The following is a 17,764-nucleotide window of genomic DNA, read 5'->3' on the forward strand; positions in this document are numbered from 1 at the left end:
TTGTGTTTGCACAGGTGGGGTTTTTGCCTTTTTTTTTTTTTTGGGGGGGGGGGGGATGTTCTCTACCTACCAGATTTCATAAGGTCACATTCAAACCACTCTACAAACCTTGTTAAAGTGGATATATCAAAACCCCAACCACCTCCTAAGTAGGATAATCATTCCATATTAAATTATCAGGTTGTGATAAGACTCCTCCGAAGTCCCTAAAGACTAGCATAGATGTGTGATAACAATCTTCTGCATTCTGTCACTACACTCAGTTGAGCCTGGACATGAGTAGTGGAAAGCCCTGCCTGAACCCAAAATAAGTAAGTCAAAGGAGGCAGTCCACTTTAGTGTGTGTGCATACAATTTTACTAATGGCATCATAAAAAGGTCAACTTGTAATCCAGGAAGAGACATCTGGCAATGAATAGGACCTGATAAAGATAGCATCCTCATTGCAACCAACCAGCAAATCGAAGTGGACTCAGTGGTGAGCTAGGGAAAGATGCAGCAGCCACAAAAAGACCTGATATTAGGAAATGTTTAACTATCACAGAGCCACACTTGTTTGAGGCTAGTCCACTTTAAGGGTCTCTACAGGCATATTACAATAGGATAAGCAGTATTATTTTTATTTGGAATAAATTCACTTTTGCTCCATCTTGCTTTGCAGTAGAAAATCATTCAGAATGATGTTTTAGCTTTTATCACCCTCCATAATCATTCATCTGATCATGCACTTATCAAAATGTTTGTTTATGAATCAAAACAAATTTGTTTGGCCAATTATACGAAGACACTAAGCTTCTTTTTCAGCTAGTACAGAGTTGGGCTTCTGAGGTTAATTTACTCAAAGTGCTAAACCATACTACAAAATAAGTTCGTGCATTTCCAGACATTAAAACTGCAGCAGTGTGTTGTCATGTTCTGCTCAAAACATCTAACTAAGCAAGCAGACGATACAGTTAATGTATGTAACCTTAGGAAGTATGCAGCCTACTAACCCAATTGGTAATGCATTTAATTGGCCCTTCAAGAGTGCTCTTAAAATATTGATAGATTTTAAAAACATCTGTAAATTATAAATTAATTGTTAAAGTTCATGTTTCTTCTTTAAACGCTGTGCAGAGGGTATTAGTTTTCATGCAGTTAAATAAGTTATGAGAGAAATGAGGGAGTATGAAAAAGCTCCAGTGATGTGAAAAGAGTGGTTATAATATTGCAATTCTCTTGCAACTTTGTGTAAATACTTCTACTATAAATGAGGTTTTCCATTTGGCCAGGGATCTTTATGCACTCGTTCTTAAGTCTAAGGGAGGATTAACAGTACGAAGCAAGATTCAAGTTTTTTTCACAATGTATTCATATGACTGGAGAAATTAAATGACATATGTGGGAAGAAGTGGTCATTTAAAATAATAATTTTTTTTTTCCAAAATATTTTATTTAGGTTTAAACAAGGTCACCATGTGACCGTAAGAATACAGTACATTACATGTATTCTCTTTTTTTTTTTTTTTTGTTTCTCATGGTTCGTTTACCAAACATCCAGAAGTATAACATGACATTGTGCACATTAACTTGGTCTTATATATGGAGATACACTTGTGAAGATTTAAGAGTGGTGACCCAATGTCGAGATTCCTAATAATAATTGTTTTTAAAGGGTAGCCTAATTCTATCTTTCTAGCCATTTTAGCAGCAGATAATTAATCTTGGTAACCTATCAACCATCGATAAGCCAAACCTTTGTGCACCATGATTGAGGTCTTTCTCCCGTTGCATTTGCCATTGGTTGCATGCTCATACATGCTTATGAAGCTTATCCACTTTCACATGTATTCCTACACTGCAGTGGGCAAGCTATTACAGCTGTGGTGAAAGTAAATGGTTATAAGCTGAATAAAACAGCATTTGATGATCACACTCAAAGCAGAGTTCTCCAATAGCTGCATTGTTAAAAAAGAAGAAAAACAAATTCTGTCCTGTATTGTTCACTAAGCATGAGTGACTGTGGGTTCGATTTTGCTTGGCATTTGCCAAACTCATCGTAATTTCTGGAAACTGCAAGCTCAAACTCCATTGAAGTTGAGGAGGGGGGGTGGTCTTTTTTGAGGCTCACAGGCATCGGATTGTCAAAGAAGCGGCATTGGGGCCTGGGCAAAGCCATTTGGGACATGACTGTACCCAATGCAAAAAACAATTTTAAAAAATACTAATCATTGGGGAGAGTGCCCTCTGTTTTATGCGACTTTAAGGGTGATGTGGGAAAAAACCCAATCCTTAAAATTACATGATTGGGAGATGCATTTAGTCAGTATGGTGTTACAAAACAGATGGCATCGGTGACACCATATTCTGGCATCACATAATCTGCATGTGTAATACTTTTTGTTATTTTTATGTTTGTTTGTGTACCTAGGGTGGTACACGGTATTATGTTACCCACTTCAATGCAATTCACAGTAATTTAGCACAACACAATGGGGGGGATACAGTACACGCTTTGTAGACCACCACACCGTCGCATATGTAGGATAGTACAGCACTGTATGTGGCACTATATAACAGTATTTGTCCCTGAAAACCTTGTGTCAGCTGTCCCTCCCTGTCTACTCCAACTCAACACAAACTGACAAAAGGTTGATGGGACCCTGACTTTTATAGTTAGGGCAGCTGGCCCATTTAGAAAACCCATACTTGTGGCCTTGATTATCAACTGACTGCAGTTCAAAGGCCAAGAATTGCTTCAAAGGCCAAGAATTGCTTGATTGGTAATTGGTTGCTATGGCAGCAAACAATCCCCTTAGTTGGTTTTCCTAAACTGCAAACAGATAGTTCAGAGTGAGCTGATGGTTAACCCAAACCTGAAGCTCATTCCTACTCTTCATATACAGTGAAACCTTGGTCTTGAGCTCAGCTTTATACATGGCAATTTTCTACTTGCCATTTTGTCAGTAACTACTGAATATTAATAGCAATACAACTGCTGAAATGTTTCAAAGTTAGCTGCATTTTGCAGGTTCTGCATAAAGAAAGTTGAGTCAAGAGTTATATGAAATATTGCAGGACTGTCATCCATGTATATGTGCTGGGAATGACAGAATGAAATCAGATCTCAGACCCTACACACATCCATGCTCTTGTCACATGAGTGTGTTATCTGCAAACATGTCCAATGGTAGTGTAATCCTGAGACCAGCAATAGTGTGTTTTCAGAGAAAATCAACACTGACCAGTAGATTGTCCCCTGCAGGTTTAATTGGATGGTACACATATACAATATAATTATCAGCTTATCCTAGAACTGGCAATACTGTGCTATAATCTCCTATTTCGATTGCTGCCCATTCACGGACTGATCTTTGAGAAGATTCTGAGAATATTTAATGAAAACCTTCAGTAAACCTTATGCATTTACAATGTTTTAGATGCAAAGGTGATTGTTGATTACAAGAATGAAAGACATTGGTTGAAATAAAACAACAATAAATAAGTGAATATTGATTATTCTAATAAAGACATTTGACTGAAATTGGCCTGTGTACACATTTATTAAGCATTACTTAATTCAATCTTCACTTAACTTGTTCTGAGCTATAGACTATTTTTGTAAGCATTTCTTCAGAGCTCACAAGCCTTTAGCTGCCACCACCCAGTTTCAAATCCCTCCAAATTACAACTTTGTGGGTAAAAATAAGAGATCCTTAGAAAATTGGGTTTAAAGTGGACTAGATTCCTTCTCTCACCCTTTTTTTTTTTTTTAAATGAAAGTGCCTTTTAATGATGCAGATAAATAGCGCATGTCAAGAGTTATCACACATCACTACAAGTAAGCATGATCACTAGTTGTGTTGAATCACTTTCATACAATTCCAACCTTCCTCATGTTTGTTTCTGGTTACTCCTTCAGCATGCACAGCAGTTGATATTTAAACTGCTGTTTTTAAGCTACAGTAAATCTTGGGAAATAACTAGTTTCTAGAAGTCTTACTCTCAGTGGGTTCCACCAAGTATAAGAAAATGCCCTAATGCTAGATGTGCAGGATTTGTAAATCACCTCATTTTAGCTGTTAAGAAAATATCTATTGTAAATTCAGGTATATTTTAAGTTACAATTGCAATGCGGTACATCACATGCATGATACAGAGTCCCTGAAGGGCAGTTAAACCACATCTTGCATTCTAATCGCATTAGAAAAAAAAATAAAAATCACTGTTTGTATAGCTCCTGACTGAAGGGACTTTCCTGTTTCGGAAACGAATCCTTCGTCCCTCATTCCTCCTCAATTGTCCTTTTTTCCCTGTCCATCCAGTTATTCAGATTAGATAGTCTACTATAAAGGAAAAGTGACAGTGAAATGCAAAATGAAATAATCATTCTTTTTCCCTAATTCATCATGGTCCATTTGATGAGGGATGTGGCAATAGTATGTCCTTTGCCTAAATGTGCCATAAAGGTTTTCCTTTGGTCAATCTTTTTAGGTTGAGATGTATGCAGTTCATGTAGAGTTGCTTGTGTGCAGTCTGCTGTGCAATATGGACTTAAAGGAGAACTATGAGGTGAGTGATTTCCACTCATCCTCATAGAGCCGACGTGTGACATTGAACCGGTCACAAGTCAACTCTTTTGATCGGGAAGTGAGTGAACACATACCGTCGCTCGCTCATTTCCCGATCATCTCCCTGCAGAGAGCGGTGACTGTCGGTCACTGCTCCCCACAGGGGTTGCCCCCTCCTCTCTCCGATCCTCCAGCGCTGACTGGAGGAACAGATGGGGGAGGGGGCGGGCACAGCTGGCTCTGCCTCTAGTTCGGTAGAGCCCGCTGTCAATCAGCCAGCTGGGTGAATCTCGACAGTATTGTCGGGATCCATCCCGGCTGCTGTCCTCTCAGTATAATAGCGGACAATAGGTCGCTATATACTGAGCTTTGGGTCACTGGAGGACATTAGTATTTGTCCTCCCGTGACCCTAAAGAGAACTATGGGAAAAAGGTTACCCCATAGTTCTCTTTTAATTCTATATTTAGAGGTCATTTATGGAGATTCTATAATTGGGTAGATTCAGACAGCATTGCTATTATGGTTGTAGTTACTCTACATCTTTCTATCCACCCTTCTTTAGCCATTTCATGATTAGTGGTTGTTTTTTTTTTCCTTTTGGAACTTAACCAATTTGTATCTTTCGGCTACAGGCCTATTCATTGGCAATTGTTATTTTATTACCATTGTGCACAACTGTGTTCAAGAACCCACCAACTATGGTCAAGATTCTCTATGCCTGCTTATTCCATAGGGTTTGCTTTTGGAGAGTCAGTGTTTTTGCATGCTTGTGTCCCATGCCTCCTCAACAGGTTCATCTTCAGTTTTATTATAGACATGGCTTATCCCTGCCAAGATCTTTCAATTCCTAAGCTAGAGCTTCCTCTGAGATTCCATAGATTTACATTGTCAGTCTCCTGACCTAGTGGACATGTGGAGTATGTCATATAGTAATTCTCTGACAAGAGTCCAATCTACAAATGTATTATACTTGTTCATTTTCATCTCTTCAGTGCATAATGTTTATAGAAGCAACCTTAATAGTAAGGTTCTGTTCACATCTGCATTTCAAAAAGTCCCAACTGCTTCATATTTGATGCAGTTTCCCGCAAAACACGTGTTACATAGGGTTTAATGGAAATGCACATCAAAATCACATAAAACACGCCAACAACACACCTACAATACACCACACCCAAAACACCCTGAAACGCAGAGCCGTAGCAAGCTCCTTTTGCGCCCGAGGCAAGAACACAAATTTGTGCCCCCCCCAACTGACGTGTGCGGTATGTGATGCCATGCGCCCCAACCCCAGGATGCAAAAATCTAAAATAGCATAAACATTTGTTTCATTTGACGAAACTAATTACATTATTGTTTTCGTTCATTTCGTCCGAAACAAATTTTTAGTCTTGGCACAGGTCTAGTTATATGTGTGTGAGTGTGGGGGGTGCTTTTAGGTTTTTTTTAATATTTTTTTTACTGTTGGCTTCGGGAAATATTAGGGGTCTATACAGACCCCTGACATTTCCCTTTTGAAATAGAAAGAGAGATTGAGGACACAGAGTCCTTTGCCCACACAGGCGGGGGAGAGCAGCAGGGATCAGAGGAGAAGCTGGAGCCTGTGTCGCCCCTCTTCTCCCTGCTGAGCCGCGGCTGTGTTGGCCTCCTGGCGCCCCTGTTGCCAATGGCGCCCTGTGCTCGCCATGGCAACAGGGGCAAGAGGGTGCAGCCAGACTGGCCCTGGCTGCGTCCCCTCTTAGCTGCGCCTGAGGCAAGTGCCTCACTCGCCGAATGGTAGCTACAGCCCTTCTGAAACGGCAAACATATGAACTGGACCAAAGAGGTCTGCTGATTTGTAACACTTAGGCCTCAGCTTGTATGATAGCTGTGTAAACAGCATGCTTTTGCAAAGCATTTCTTTGAGCCTTCAGTTCCAGTATGCGGATGTTAAACACTGATCTTAATAGAAGTTCTGACCGTCAGTTTAAGCAAACTGCTAGCAGTCTTTCAACAACCTTCAAGTAATTCTGAAGCCTGCTAACAGCTTGTTTAAAGTGACAGTAAGCATTTGTAATATGATCTGTATTTAACATTGCTAAACTAGACTTGACTGGTACTTTAAAATCTTCATTTGCTAAAAGCTCTGACATTTGTAAAAGCTTGCTGTTTACACTGCTTTTATGCAAGCTGAAGCCTGTGTGAGCAAAGCTTTAAAACCATATTGGTGAAAATCATAACTGGTTGTCACCACTGTATTTTCTGCTCAGGACACATATCTACTGATATATTTTTTTTAAAATGTGCAATTTTGTTTCCATTTGGTATGCATTTTTTTTGCATGGCTATTAATGACAAAGTGTTTGGGCTAGGTTCATAAGGGCTGCAGTCTCCACCACCCTCTGAAAAGTGATCCACTGTGAATCGCTTTTCAGAGGGAGGTGGTGCATTGGCTGCCCGGCGTTCAGCAGGCAATACCACTGCCTCCTGTTTTGTTTTTTTAAATCTCAATGGGATTTTATATCGAGACATCCATGTCGCAACCACATAACCCGAGTAACAGCCCGCAGTTACTCTCTAGCACACCAGCGCTTCTGGCAAATGCTAGCTTTTCTGGATTGCTAGTTTTGGGCTTGCCTTGTGCTACAATTCTACATGTCTGTGCTCTAAAAATGAAAGAAGTGGGAAAATCAAAACCGTATTTTATTATTGTTGTTATTAATAATGCATAAAATGCTGCTTTCCTCTCCTAGAGCAAGAAATTAATATTGACTTGGGTTTTTAAAGGTCTTTTTTTTTCCTTTACCAACCAATAACTCTGCCACCGTACAGAGCCAAATAGTGTACTCATGTGATATGTCCTAGTTGCAGAGATTGGCAGTCGAATGACTGGCGAAACAACAGCACTTTGAACAAGGTTTTTTTTTAAATTTATTTGTATAGAATATCTCCTGTGGTATATTGCTTTTCAGTTTAAACGGTTCTCTAGCACTTTTTGCCATAAATATGACTGAACAGGTGTTGTGCCACCACTAACTGTGTTTCCAGCTGTCTTCTTCCAGCACGGCACAGGCGAAATCTGTTGTATAGTCCTATTAGACAGAGTAGGGAATGATCAAACTCTAGATGGAGGTCTTTCTTGCAGGATATGGCAGTTTTATTGCCAGAAGATGGTCAGGAAAGTCTGGCTGGCTAACAAAGATCGTCCTTTAGCTGTTGGGTGTAGTTCCAGTTTTTGTATCCCTTTTGGCAGCAACACAGAGACTGCTGCAGTATGGCCAGCCAGCAAAATTAGGAAATAAGGACCTCTTTTATTTACTCAGGCCTCACAATCACGGGCATTCCTGTCTGCTTGGAGAGAATTCAGGCAGCTCTTTTCCACTGGAATTCTCAGGAGTATTGGATACTTTCATCTGAGAGTGTTCACACACTTGTTTTTAATGTGCTTTATGGAAACGCTAAAACGATGTGAATATGTGCTTCTTCCAAAAAAACATCTGCGCACACTAAACATATACATTGGCATCTTTAAACAGAGTTTCCAGGCAGATTTGATAAAATATACATTTTTTGTTTGATCAACAGAGTTGAAAAACCCTCTCGGAGCCCGTTACTGTGAAGTAACTGAACTGCTTGAGCAAAATTAAAAATTTACTTTGCACTGTTAAGTGCTTTCATCGGAAATGTAATGTACTTACAGGGACACAGAAAACACATTTACACAAAGCATCATATACAGAGTGCTGCAGGAGAAGGGATTTATGTCAGAAATGGAGAACAGAGATACTTTAAAACAAAAAAAGGGATTTTGAGTATCTTGCACTGACTGTTATCAAACAACAATCCAATTATTGGTGTTCAGTCCCCAGTGATGCTTTATCTACAGAAAAACTGCAGTAGAAACACCTAATGCAGTGAATGCTTGATTATCTATTAAGAATCATGGAATTCTGTGGATGATAAAGTCTTTAAGCTTGTATGTCTTTAACCTACAGCAATTTACACAGTAGAACTGTTCTGCATAACGTAAACCTTTGCCAGACTGCTTTCAAGAATACAAAAGTTAAAGAGCTCCATTTACACAATATTCTATTAAAAAAAAATGAATTGCTGTTGATATCTACAATATAATATCTATATTAAGGGGGAGACGCTCATGTAATGAGTGGTAGCCCTACCCATACTCCCTCACATGTGATGTGTGCTGCAGACAGAGATCTCCATGTCAACTATGATGCCAGCAAAGGCTTGCTAGGTTTGCATTGACTAACTGGCTCCTGGGATTTGTCTAGCCCTGGCTTATTCAAAAGTACTACTACTTTCCCTATCATGATCAAAAGAACTTGTGAAAGAAACCCATGCATCTCACATCCCTTACCCATTGCACAGTGGGGTATCATATATTTTAAAAAACTTGCTTTAAACAGTATAATGTACAATGACCTACTGTATATTATCTCCCAGTTGCCAATCAAACTTCTGCTTTCAGTAGAACAGTGTTATCAGATCATGGAAATATATTATTGCTACGGGCGGCAGATTGAACATTACTCTTTGTATTATTCACTTAAAGAAGAACTCCAGACAGAAATTGTATTAACCCCATTTACAAAGGTTAACTGCTCGTTTTTGGCTAGGGTAAAAAAAAAATTATACTTGCCTAAACCTCCGTGCCGGCAGCCTCTTACATTGGTCCCTAGAGTGTCTCTCCTCCGCTGCAACAGTATAGGAATCTTTGAGTCATGTCCAATACAGTGCGGGCGCTAAGGCACATAACATCTCTGCAGCGGAGAAGGAGACGTGCTGAAGGCAGAGCTGCCAGCTCAGAGGTTCAGGTGAGTGTAACTTTTTTTAATTTTTTTTAAATTTTGGACTCTAGGCAAAAACAAGCAGTTAACCCTTAATAACATTTCTGCCTAGCGTTCTTCTTTAAGGCCCAAGTTGTGAACCGCAATAGCCATATGCACGTCTTTTGTGTTTTTATAGAACCATATGAATATTTTTGCTTTTTCTTACACTTTGGCCACTGTGCTTCCCAAATCCATTACAGCTTCTTTATGATGTGTTGTATTAAATAGGTGGTAAAACTGCGATTAAAGTACTGCTGCGAATTAGGTGCCCAGTTAATAAGACTGAATCATGGTACCACTTTGACATGTATAATATTTTCATGGAGTGACAGCATATCAGCTGCACATATTTTTCCTGACAGAATTCTGGATTTGACATGTTCTAGAGACCCTTTCATAATATTTTTTTGTGTTAGAGCATTAATAAATCCCCACAAATCCTGCCATTTCCAGCTTGTAATAAAAGGAATTGTTGCAATGGGCATATGTCCAGAAGTGGCGCTTGGTTGTTTTTATAGAGTCTGATGGCTGCCATCTGGCATTGATAGGGCGATGGTGTTGTCATCAGTTTTTTGATGCAGGAAAGGAAAGAATCATCATCTGTTTCCTGTGGATAAGTAAAGGGGTTAAGATACTAGTAAAAAAAAAAAAAAAAATCTCAGTACCTTAAAGGAAAGTAGGCTTCAGTGTGTTTATACAGTACAAACAAGGTCAGACTTTCATGTTTTAGAGATAATATTCTCTCTACACATGGCTGACCTACAATAACCAACTCATTCTTTAAAGGGTAAAGGGACCATTAAATTCTGCTCATGATCGGTCTTCCCTTCTTTGTTCTAATGTCTATGAATAAAGGCTATGTAAATCCTAGCAATTACCGTTTTTGTTATCTGTTCACAAATTGCAAAAAAAACAAAACTGTTGTCAGAAAATGTCAGACATTCAGAGCTGTACTGTGCACACTTCCTGTTCTATCAAGGAGTCTAATTGGCCCTTTTAGTTCTTGGACTACAAATTAATTCCTGTCTGTATTGTAGATATGAGGAGAGTAGGTGGGTTTAAGTAGTTTAGCAAAAGACCACTATTACTGACACTACTCAGTCCACAGAAATGCTATGCATTATGTACTTGCAGGGCCTTTATAGGGACAAAACAAGGGTAAATGTACATTTATTGCACAGATCTACTGCATATTTGTTTTATTTTGCTCTTGCATACACTTTAAAGCAAAACTCCAGGCAAATAAAATCTTTACCCTTGCAGTGGGGCTACCCTCGCACTGCAATGTTTAAGTACTCATCTAGTCTAGGAAGCTAAAATAAAGTTATGCTCACCCAAACCACCATCCGGACTTGCTCTTATACCAGTCTCTTCAGCCTCGCTCCCCCTCCGCTCCAGCTGTCTAAGGCCCAGTGAGTCATCACATTCTATACAGTGTATAGAACGTGAGGACGCTAAAGGACAAACCATCGCAGGAGCGGTGTAGGAGCCAGCGGGAATCACGGTTTGGGTGAGTAGAACTGTTATTTTAGCTCCCTAGACAAAATAAGCACTTGACCCTTGCAGTGTAGTGGTAGCCCCAGTGCAAGGGTTCAGATTTGATTTGCCCAGAGTTCTTCTTTACCTTTCTTATCTGAAAGAGCAACATTTGATAGTCCTGTGAATCCATTTGGAAAAATAACTTTTGTTTATTCTCCTCAGGTTAGTCTGCTATAGATTAAAGTTATGTTGACATGCACTATACTGCACCACCAGTATTATAATATAAAATCCACATTAGTAGCATCGGATATACGAAAGTGTCTTTGTCTGTTCACTTTAATTTGTCTTCTGGAGAGGGGTTACTTTTTGTTCCCTATGTTCCCGATGTGTGTTGTAAAGTAGTCATCGCTCCAAGCTCACTCTTTCGTGATGGACTACAATCTCAATCCAATTAGTAAACTAAGCATGTGAATGTAGTCCATCACGGGAGCGAGCTTTACAACACACACAGGGACCATGGGGTACAAAAGTAGCCACCCACCCCCCTTTTCTGATGAGGCTTTAATTTTTTATCAAGACATAAGTATAATGTATTGGCCCACATCACTCCCCTTTATCAGTTTGTAATGCTACCCAGATTCACTCTTCCCACATGTGAACTGTATCAAATCTGCCTGCAACAGATTACAGAAAACCCAGATTAAAGCACACCTGCCATAAGAAATATACAGGTGCCTCAATTACAGACCTCCCTCTTAAAAATGTTAGTTGCCTGGCTGCCATACTGATACTGTAGCTTTAATACTCAGGAGAAGTGTGCTGATGAAGACCTCTGAATTTTGTGATCTATATAATTGAACCAGGTTAGTGGCTTAGAAAGCATTAATTTCAAAGGAAGAGCGTAACAATCAAGCCAATAGCATGCTCACAATGAGTTCAGCAATGTCAGCCCCTTATTTCTCTCATGTAGTTTAGTATTTTAATACTGTGACCATATTTGCTGGCAAGTATTAGCAGATTGGTTTTGTTTGTTGTCTGGAATTGCTTTTTTAATTATCTGGAAATGTTCACTTTCCCTACTTTGCTAGATGTCACTGTTACATATGAACTAAACCGTGCATATAGCAGTTGTCATTTGGCCTGAATCTTTGTTTAACTTATTTGTGTTGGTAATAAATCTCCAGGTTTTATCCATAATAGTTTATCAATATTCCTGTTTCCGGTCTGTGGCTTTGTCCATGTCACTTAAAAGTACTGTTCCTATTTTCCTAAGGAAGTTCAACATGCTAATGTTTTGCAGGGAGGAAGAAATGTTGGAGAACCTCTTGAACTTGAATACAATGCATGTTCATGAAGGCTGAACTTTACCTTATATGCTGAAATAGCAGGCTGCATTTGGCATGTGTGGTAAATACACACATTCTGCTTAGAGATAACTATGAGTTATAAGTATATGGAACAAAACAGAGGTTTGTTTTTTTCTTGAATTAAAAAAATCTGGGGATCCGGCAAGATAGTTTTTAGATGCACAATAGACTGATTTTGCGACAACAGACAATTAAATATTGATTGGATGGCTTTAAAGGATAAATATTGATTTTATTATGCATATTGGCTTTCAAATATCTGGGAACATTAACAGATTTTACCCAGACTAATGCATTAAGGTTACCATTCAAACACCAATAAGTATGATTTTTATCTTGTATCTAGGTACACATTAGGGTACCTGTATACATTTTTTTTTTGCCATCTACGAAATATAGATATCAAATAATGAACATAATGGAAACTGAATAACCACTTAACTTGGACTTCATTTTAATATTTTTCCAAGATTTGGAGTAGTGAATATTTTTTTTTTTATTGTGATAACCCCGCTGTGGTGAAGTCAAAGCCATGGCAACATTCAACCTTACTTTGTCCTTAGTACCAGAAGTCAGGAGAATCTCCCTGGTAAGAATGACCACTACAATTAAAACCTAATAGAGGTTCTAACTCCCCATGTTTACTATGTTTTTATTTGTGTCTATGTCAATTTGTCACAGAGATACTGTAGAAAATTAACATCGGTTCAAACGCAGTAGTTCTAAAGTGACCAAGGTTCTTTAAAGCGTGCTTTACTTAAATATTAAAACAACTTTAATATTCCCTCCCTCTTTTCTCCTTTTTATTCTTCTCTTCCTTTTGTTTGTATGCAACCTTAGACCAAATGGTTATACTTAAAGGTATTAAATCTTATAACTGAACCCGGAGAGAATATCTTTCCAATGTGAGGGGAAATCACTTTTAGACAGTTGTCATGGCAACAAGTGTGCCTAGATTTCCCCAAATATTACTGTTCAGGTGACAACTCAGAATTTTGAATTTACCCTCACTTTACGCTCACTTTTTTTTTAATTCCAGGTGATGGTAATCAGGATAATTAGTGTTTATCTCCTTATTGGGGACACAGACCGCAATAAAAATCAGAGGCTGTAGCCCTTCACCACTTTATCCTAATGTGCCTTTACTTATTCTATTAAAAATGGTTTAAACTTTTCTGGTTCTATATGTGTAAATGTGGTTTTAAGAAAACTTGCGTCTATCAAAGCCTACTAAAATAAATATTGTGTATGTATTGGTAGGTTAAACGAAAAAAATATTTTGGGTAAAGTGTTCTCATCTCCAAAATACCAGAATGCAATTGGCTGTTAAGAATGTCCATACAGTGGTTAATGACTTTGACAATTAAAATTGACATTAAAAAATACATTTCCTGCTGGTTTCTGACATGCACTGTTTTTTCTTTCAGATGGCGCAGATGTAGAAGATGATCCATCTTGTTCATGGCCTGCATCCTCACCATCTAGCAAAGATCAGACATCCCCAAGTCACGGAGAAGGTTGCGACTTTGGTGAAGATGAGGGAATACCAGGACTGCCATATCCTTGCCAGTTTTGTGATAAGTCATTCAGTCGCCTCAGCTATTTAAAACACCATGAGCAAAGCCACAGTGACAAACTTCCTTTTAAGTGCACATATTGTAGTAGATTGTTTAAGCACAAGAGAAGTCGAGACCGCCATATAAAACTTCATACTGGAGATAAAAAATATCACTGCAGTGAGTGTGATGCAGCATTTTCCAGAAGTGATCATCTCAAAATTCACCTGAAGACTCATACCTCCAACAAGCCATATAAATGTGCCATTTGTAGACGAGGGTTCTTGTCTTCAAGTTCTTTGCATGGTCATATGCAGGTTCATGAGCGGAATAAAGATTGTTCACAATCTGGAAGTAGAATGGAAGAATGGAAAATGAAGGACACACAAAAATGTAGTCAATGCGAGGAAGGATTTGACTTTCCAGAGGATCTTCAGAAACACATAGCTGAATGTCACCCTGAATGTTCTCCAAATGATGATAGAGGTGCTCTCCAGTGCATATACTGCCATGAACTTTTTGTTGAAGAAACCTCCTTGCTGAACCACATGGAACAAATGCATAGTAATGAGAAGAAGAATTCTTGTAATATTTGTTCCGAGAATTTTCACAGTATTGAGGAGCTCTACAGCCATATGGATAGCCATCAGCATCCAGAATCTTGCAACCCAAGCAACAGTCCATCTTTAGTTACTGTAGGTTACACTTCTGTATCAAGTACTACTCCTGATTCAAACTTGTCTGTTGATAGCTCCACAATGGTAGACGTAGCTCCCCCAATAACTAAAACTCGTGGGCGTAAAAGGGCTTCTCAGCAAACTCCTGATGTCAATGCTCCCTCAAATAAACAAGCAAAAGTTACTTACAGTTGTATCTATTGTAGTAAACAATTATTCTCAAGCCTGGCTGTTCTCCAGATACACCTTAAAACTATGCATTTAGATAAGCCAGAGCAGGCTCATATCTGTCAGTACTGCTTAGAAGTCTTGCCCTCTCTCTACAATCTAAATGAACATCTCAAACAGGTACATGACGCTCAGGATTCAGCACTGATGGTATCCACTATGCCTACCATGGTGTATCAGTGCAACTTTTGCTCTGAAATATTCAATGATATTAACATGCTCCAAGAGCACATCAGAGGTTCACATGGGTTTGCAAATCCTGCTGCAAAGGATAGTAATGCATTCTTTTGCCCCCACTGCTACATGGGGTTTCTCACAGACTCCTCGCTAGAGGAGCACATTCGCCAAGTTCATTGTGACCTCAGTGGTTCTCGTTTTGGCTCTCCTGTATTGGGTACCCCAAAGGACCCTGTAGTTGAAGTATACTCTTGTTCTTACTGCACCAATTCTCCAATCTTTAATAGTGTACTTAAATTAAATAAGCACATCAAAGAGAATCACAAGAATATTCCTCTGGCTTTGAATTACATCCACAACGGAAAGAAATCTAGAGCTCTGAGTCCCTTATCTCCTGTTACTTTGGATCAATCCTCTTTAAAGATGATGCAGACCATTGGTGGCACTCCTTCAAGACCTGCAGGCGAGTACATCTGCAATCAGTGTGGTGCCAAGTATTCATCCCTTGATGGTTTTCAAACTCACTTAAAAACTCATCTTGATACTGTTCTGCCAAAACTGACATGCCCTCAATGCAACAAAGATTTTCCTAACCAAGAATCTCTTCTGAAGCATGTCACTATACACTTTATGATCACGTCTACATATTATATTTGTGAAAGCTGTGATAAACAGTTTACTTCAGTGGATGATTTACAGAAGCACTTATTAGACATGCATACATTTGTTTTCTTTCGTTGTACCCTGTGTCAGGAGGTGTTCGACTCCAAAGTCTCTATTCAGCTTCACTTGGCTGTGAAACACAGCAATGAAAAGAAAGTATACCGCTGCACTTCTTGCAATTGGGATTTCCGCACAGAGACTGACTTACAGCTCCATGTAAAGCACAATCACCTGGAAAACCAGGGAAAGATCCACAAGTGCATTTTCTGTGGTGAATCTTTTGGCACTGAAGTAGAGCTACAGTGCCATATAACAACTCACAGTAAAAAATATAATTGCAAATTTTGTAGCAAAGCTTTCCATGCCATAATTTTGCTGGAAAAGCACTTGCGGGAAAAGCATTGTGTATTTGAAGCCAAAACACAAAATTGTGGGAGCAATGGAGCGTCTGAACAGGTTCAGAAAGAAGAAGTGGAACTTCAGACTTTGCTAACAAACAATCAAGAGTCCCATAACAGTCATGATGGCAGTGAAGAAGACGTTGATACCTCTGAAACAATGTATGGCTGTGACATTTGTGGAGCTGCCTACACAATGGATTCTCTTCTGCAGAATCACCAGCTCAGAGATCACAATATCCGACCTGGAGAAAGTGCAATTGTGAAAAAGAAGGCTGAATTTATTAAGGGCAACTACAAGTGCAATGTTTGCGCCCGTACTTTTTTCTCAGAAGGTGGTCTGCGAGAGCACATGCAGACTCATTTGGGGCCAGTAAAGCATTACATGTGTCCAATATGTGGAGAACGCTTCCCATCCCTGTTAACTCTTACAGAACACAAAGTGACACACAGTAAGAGTCTGGACACTGGCAGTTGTAGAATATGTAAGCTTCCTCTGCATAGTGAGGAAGATTTCCTAGAACATTGTCAGATGCACCCAGATCTGAGAAACTCACTCACAGGGTTTCGCTGTGTGGTGTGCATGCAGACCGTGACTTCAACCCTGGAACTTAAGATCCATGGCACATTTCATATGCAGAAGACAGGAAATGGATCTGCTGTTCAGGCCACTGTACGATCTCATAATCCGCCGAAGTTGTTTAAGTGTGCTTCTTGTCTGAAAGAGTTTCGCTCCAAACAGGACTTGGTGAAGCTTGATATCAATGGGTTGCCCTACGGTCTGTGTGCCATTTGTGTTAATCTTAGCAAAAGTGCCAGTCCGACTGCTAATGCAGTTTTGAACACAAATCGACCCCCTATTAATCAGACTGAAAGTCAGCCCTGTGTGGAAGGGAAAAATAAAGGTTCTGTGCTCAAGACCCGATGCTCTACTTGTAATGTTAAATTTGAATCGGACAATGAACTTCAAAATCATATTCAGACTATTCACAGAGAACTTGTATCTGAAAACAGCACAGCTCAGCTGAAAACACCACAGCTCTCACCAATGCCCAGGATCAGTCCATCTCAGTCTGAAGAGGTAACATTTTTATGTGTGTGTGTTTTGTTTTTTTTTTGTATGTTTAGAAACCACTGCATTTTCAAGAATGTTAAAAGATGTATAGGTCTTTGGTCAGTCACACAGTACATTCAAATCCTAACTTGATGCAATCTTTTTTTCCAGTCTACTACTACACCTGCCAACATTCATGTCCCTATCCATGGCCGTCCACTGTTTCACCGACATAGGATGTAACCATCTGTACAGAATAAGATCATTCTAAAAAAAAGAAAATTGCAATTTGATACAGATAAAACTTATGTAAATAGATGAAGTAACTAATCAAGAATGGTTATAGAACTAAGGGACTATTTTGTTTTGTACTTCACCAATAGGCTTTTAACATAGGGAGGAGACAGCTCCGACTGATTATTCATGCAGCAAACGGTTATCGCACGTTACACGTGTACCCCCCTATCACCACACCCTAAAATACAATCTATAACCGCAAATAAAAAATAATAAAACACCAAACATATGAATGTGAAAACATTTTGGGCATTGCACTTTTGGGGGGTTCAAATCTTTAGTTTGAACATTTCTCATACATTTAACCATAAACATTTATACAATCAAAAATCTTAGTCTGCAAGTCTCAAGCACCATGCATCATATAGAATTGATTCCAAACCACAAAGCGGACATCATCACCCAACCACCCAGGCTTTTTAAAAGCCTGCAAATCAAACAGAATTAACCATCATAATTGCAAAACTGTGCACCAACAATTATGG

General features: G+C 39.2%; 1 protein-coding gene across 1 annotated transcript in view; it reads left to right on the forward strand.

Annotated features, from left to right (window-relative positions):
• Positions 1-17,764, forward strand: part of ZNF521 (zinc finger protein 521) — a 286,555-nt gene that overhangs the window by 98,854 nt on the left and 169,937 nt on the right. Inside the window, exon 3 of the mRNA XM_018565685.1 lies at positions 13,657-17,009. Coding sequence (XP_018421187.1) covers positions 14,097-17,009 — 2,913 coding nt within the window. The 5' untranslated portion in view covers positions 13,657-14,096. The remainder of the gene's footprint in view (positions 1-13,656; positions 17,010-17,764) is intronic.

Source organism: Nanorana parkeri, unplaced genomic scaffold (genome assembly GCF_000935625.1).
Source record: "Nanorana parkeri isolate BGI_ZX_2015 unplaced genomic scaffold, ASM93562v1 scaffold873, whole genome shotgun sequence".
Classification (NCBI taxonomy): Eukaryota; Metazoa; Chordata; class Amphibia; order Anura; family Dicroglossidae; genus Nanorana; species Nanorana parkeri.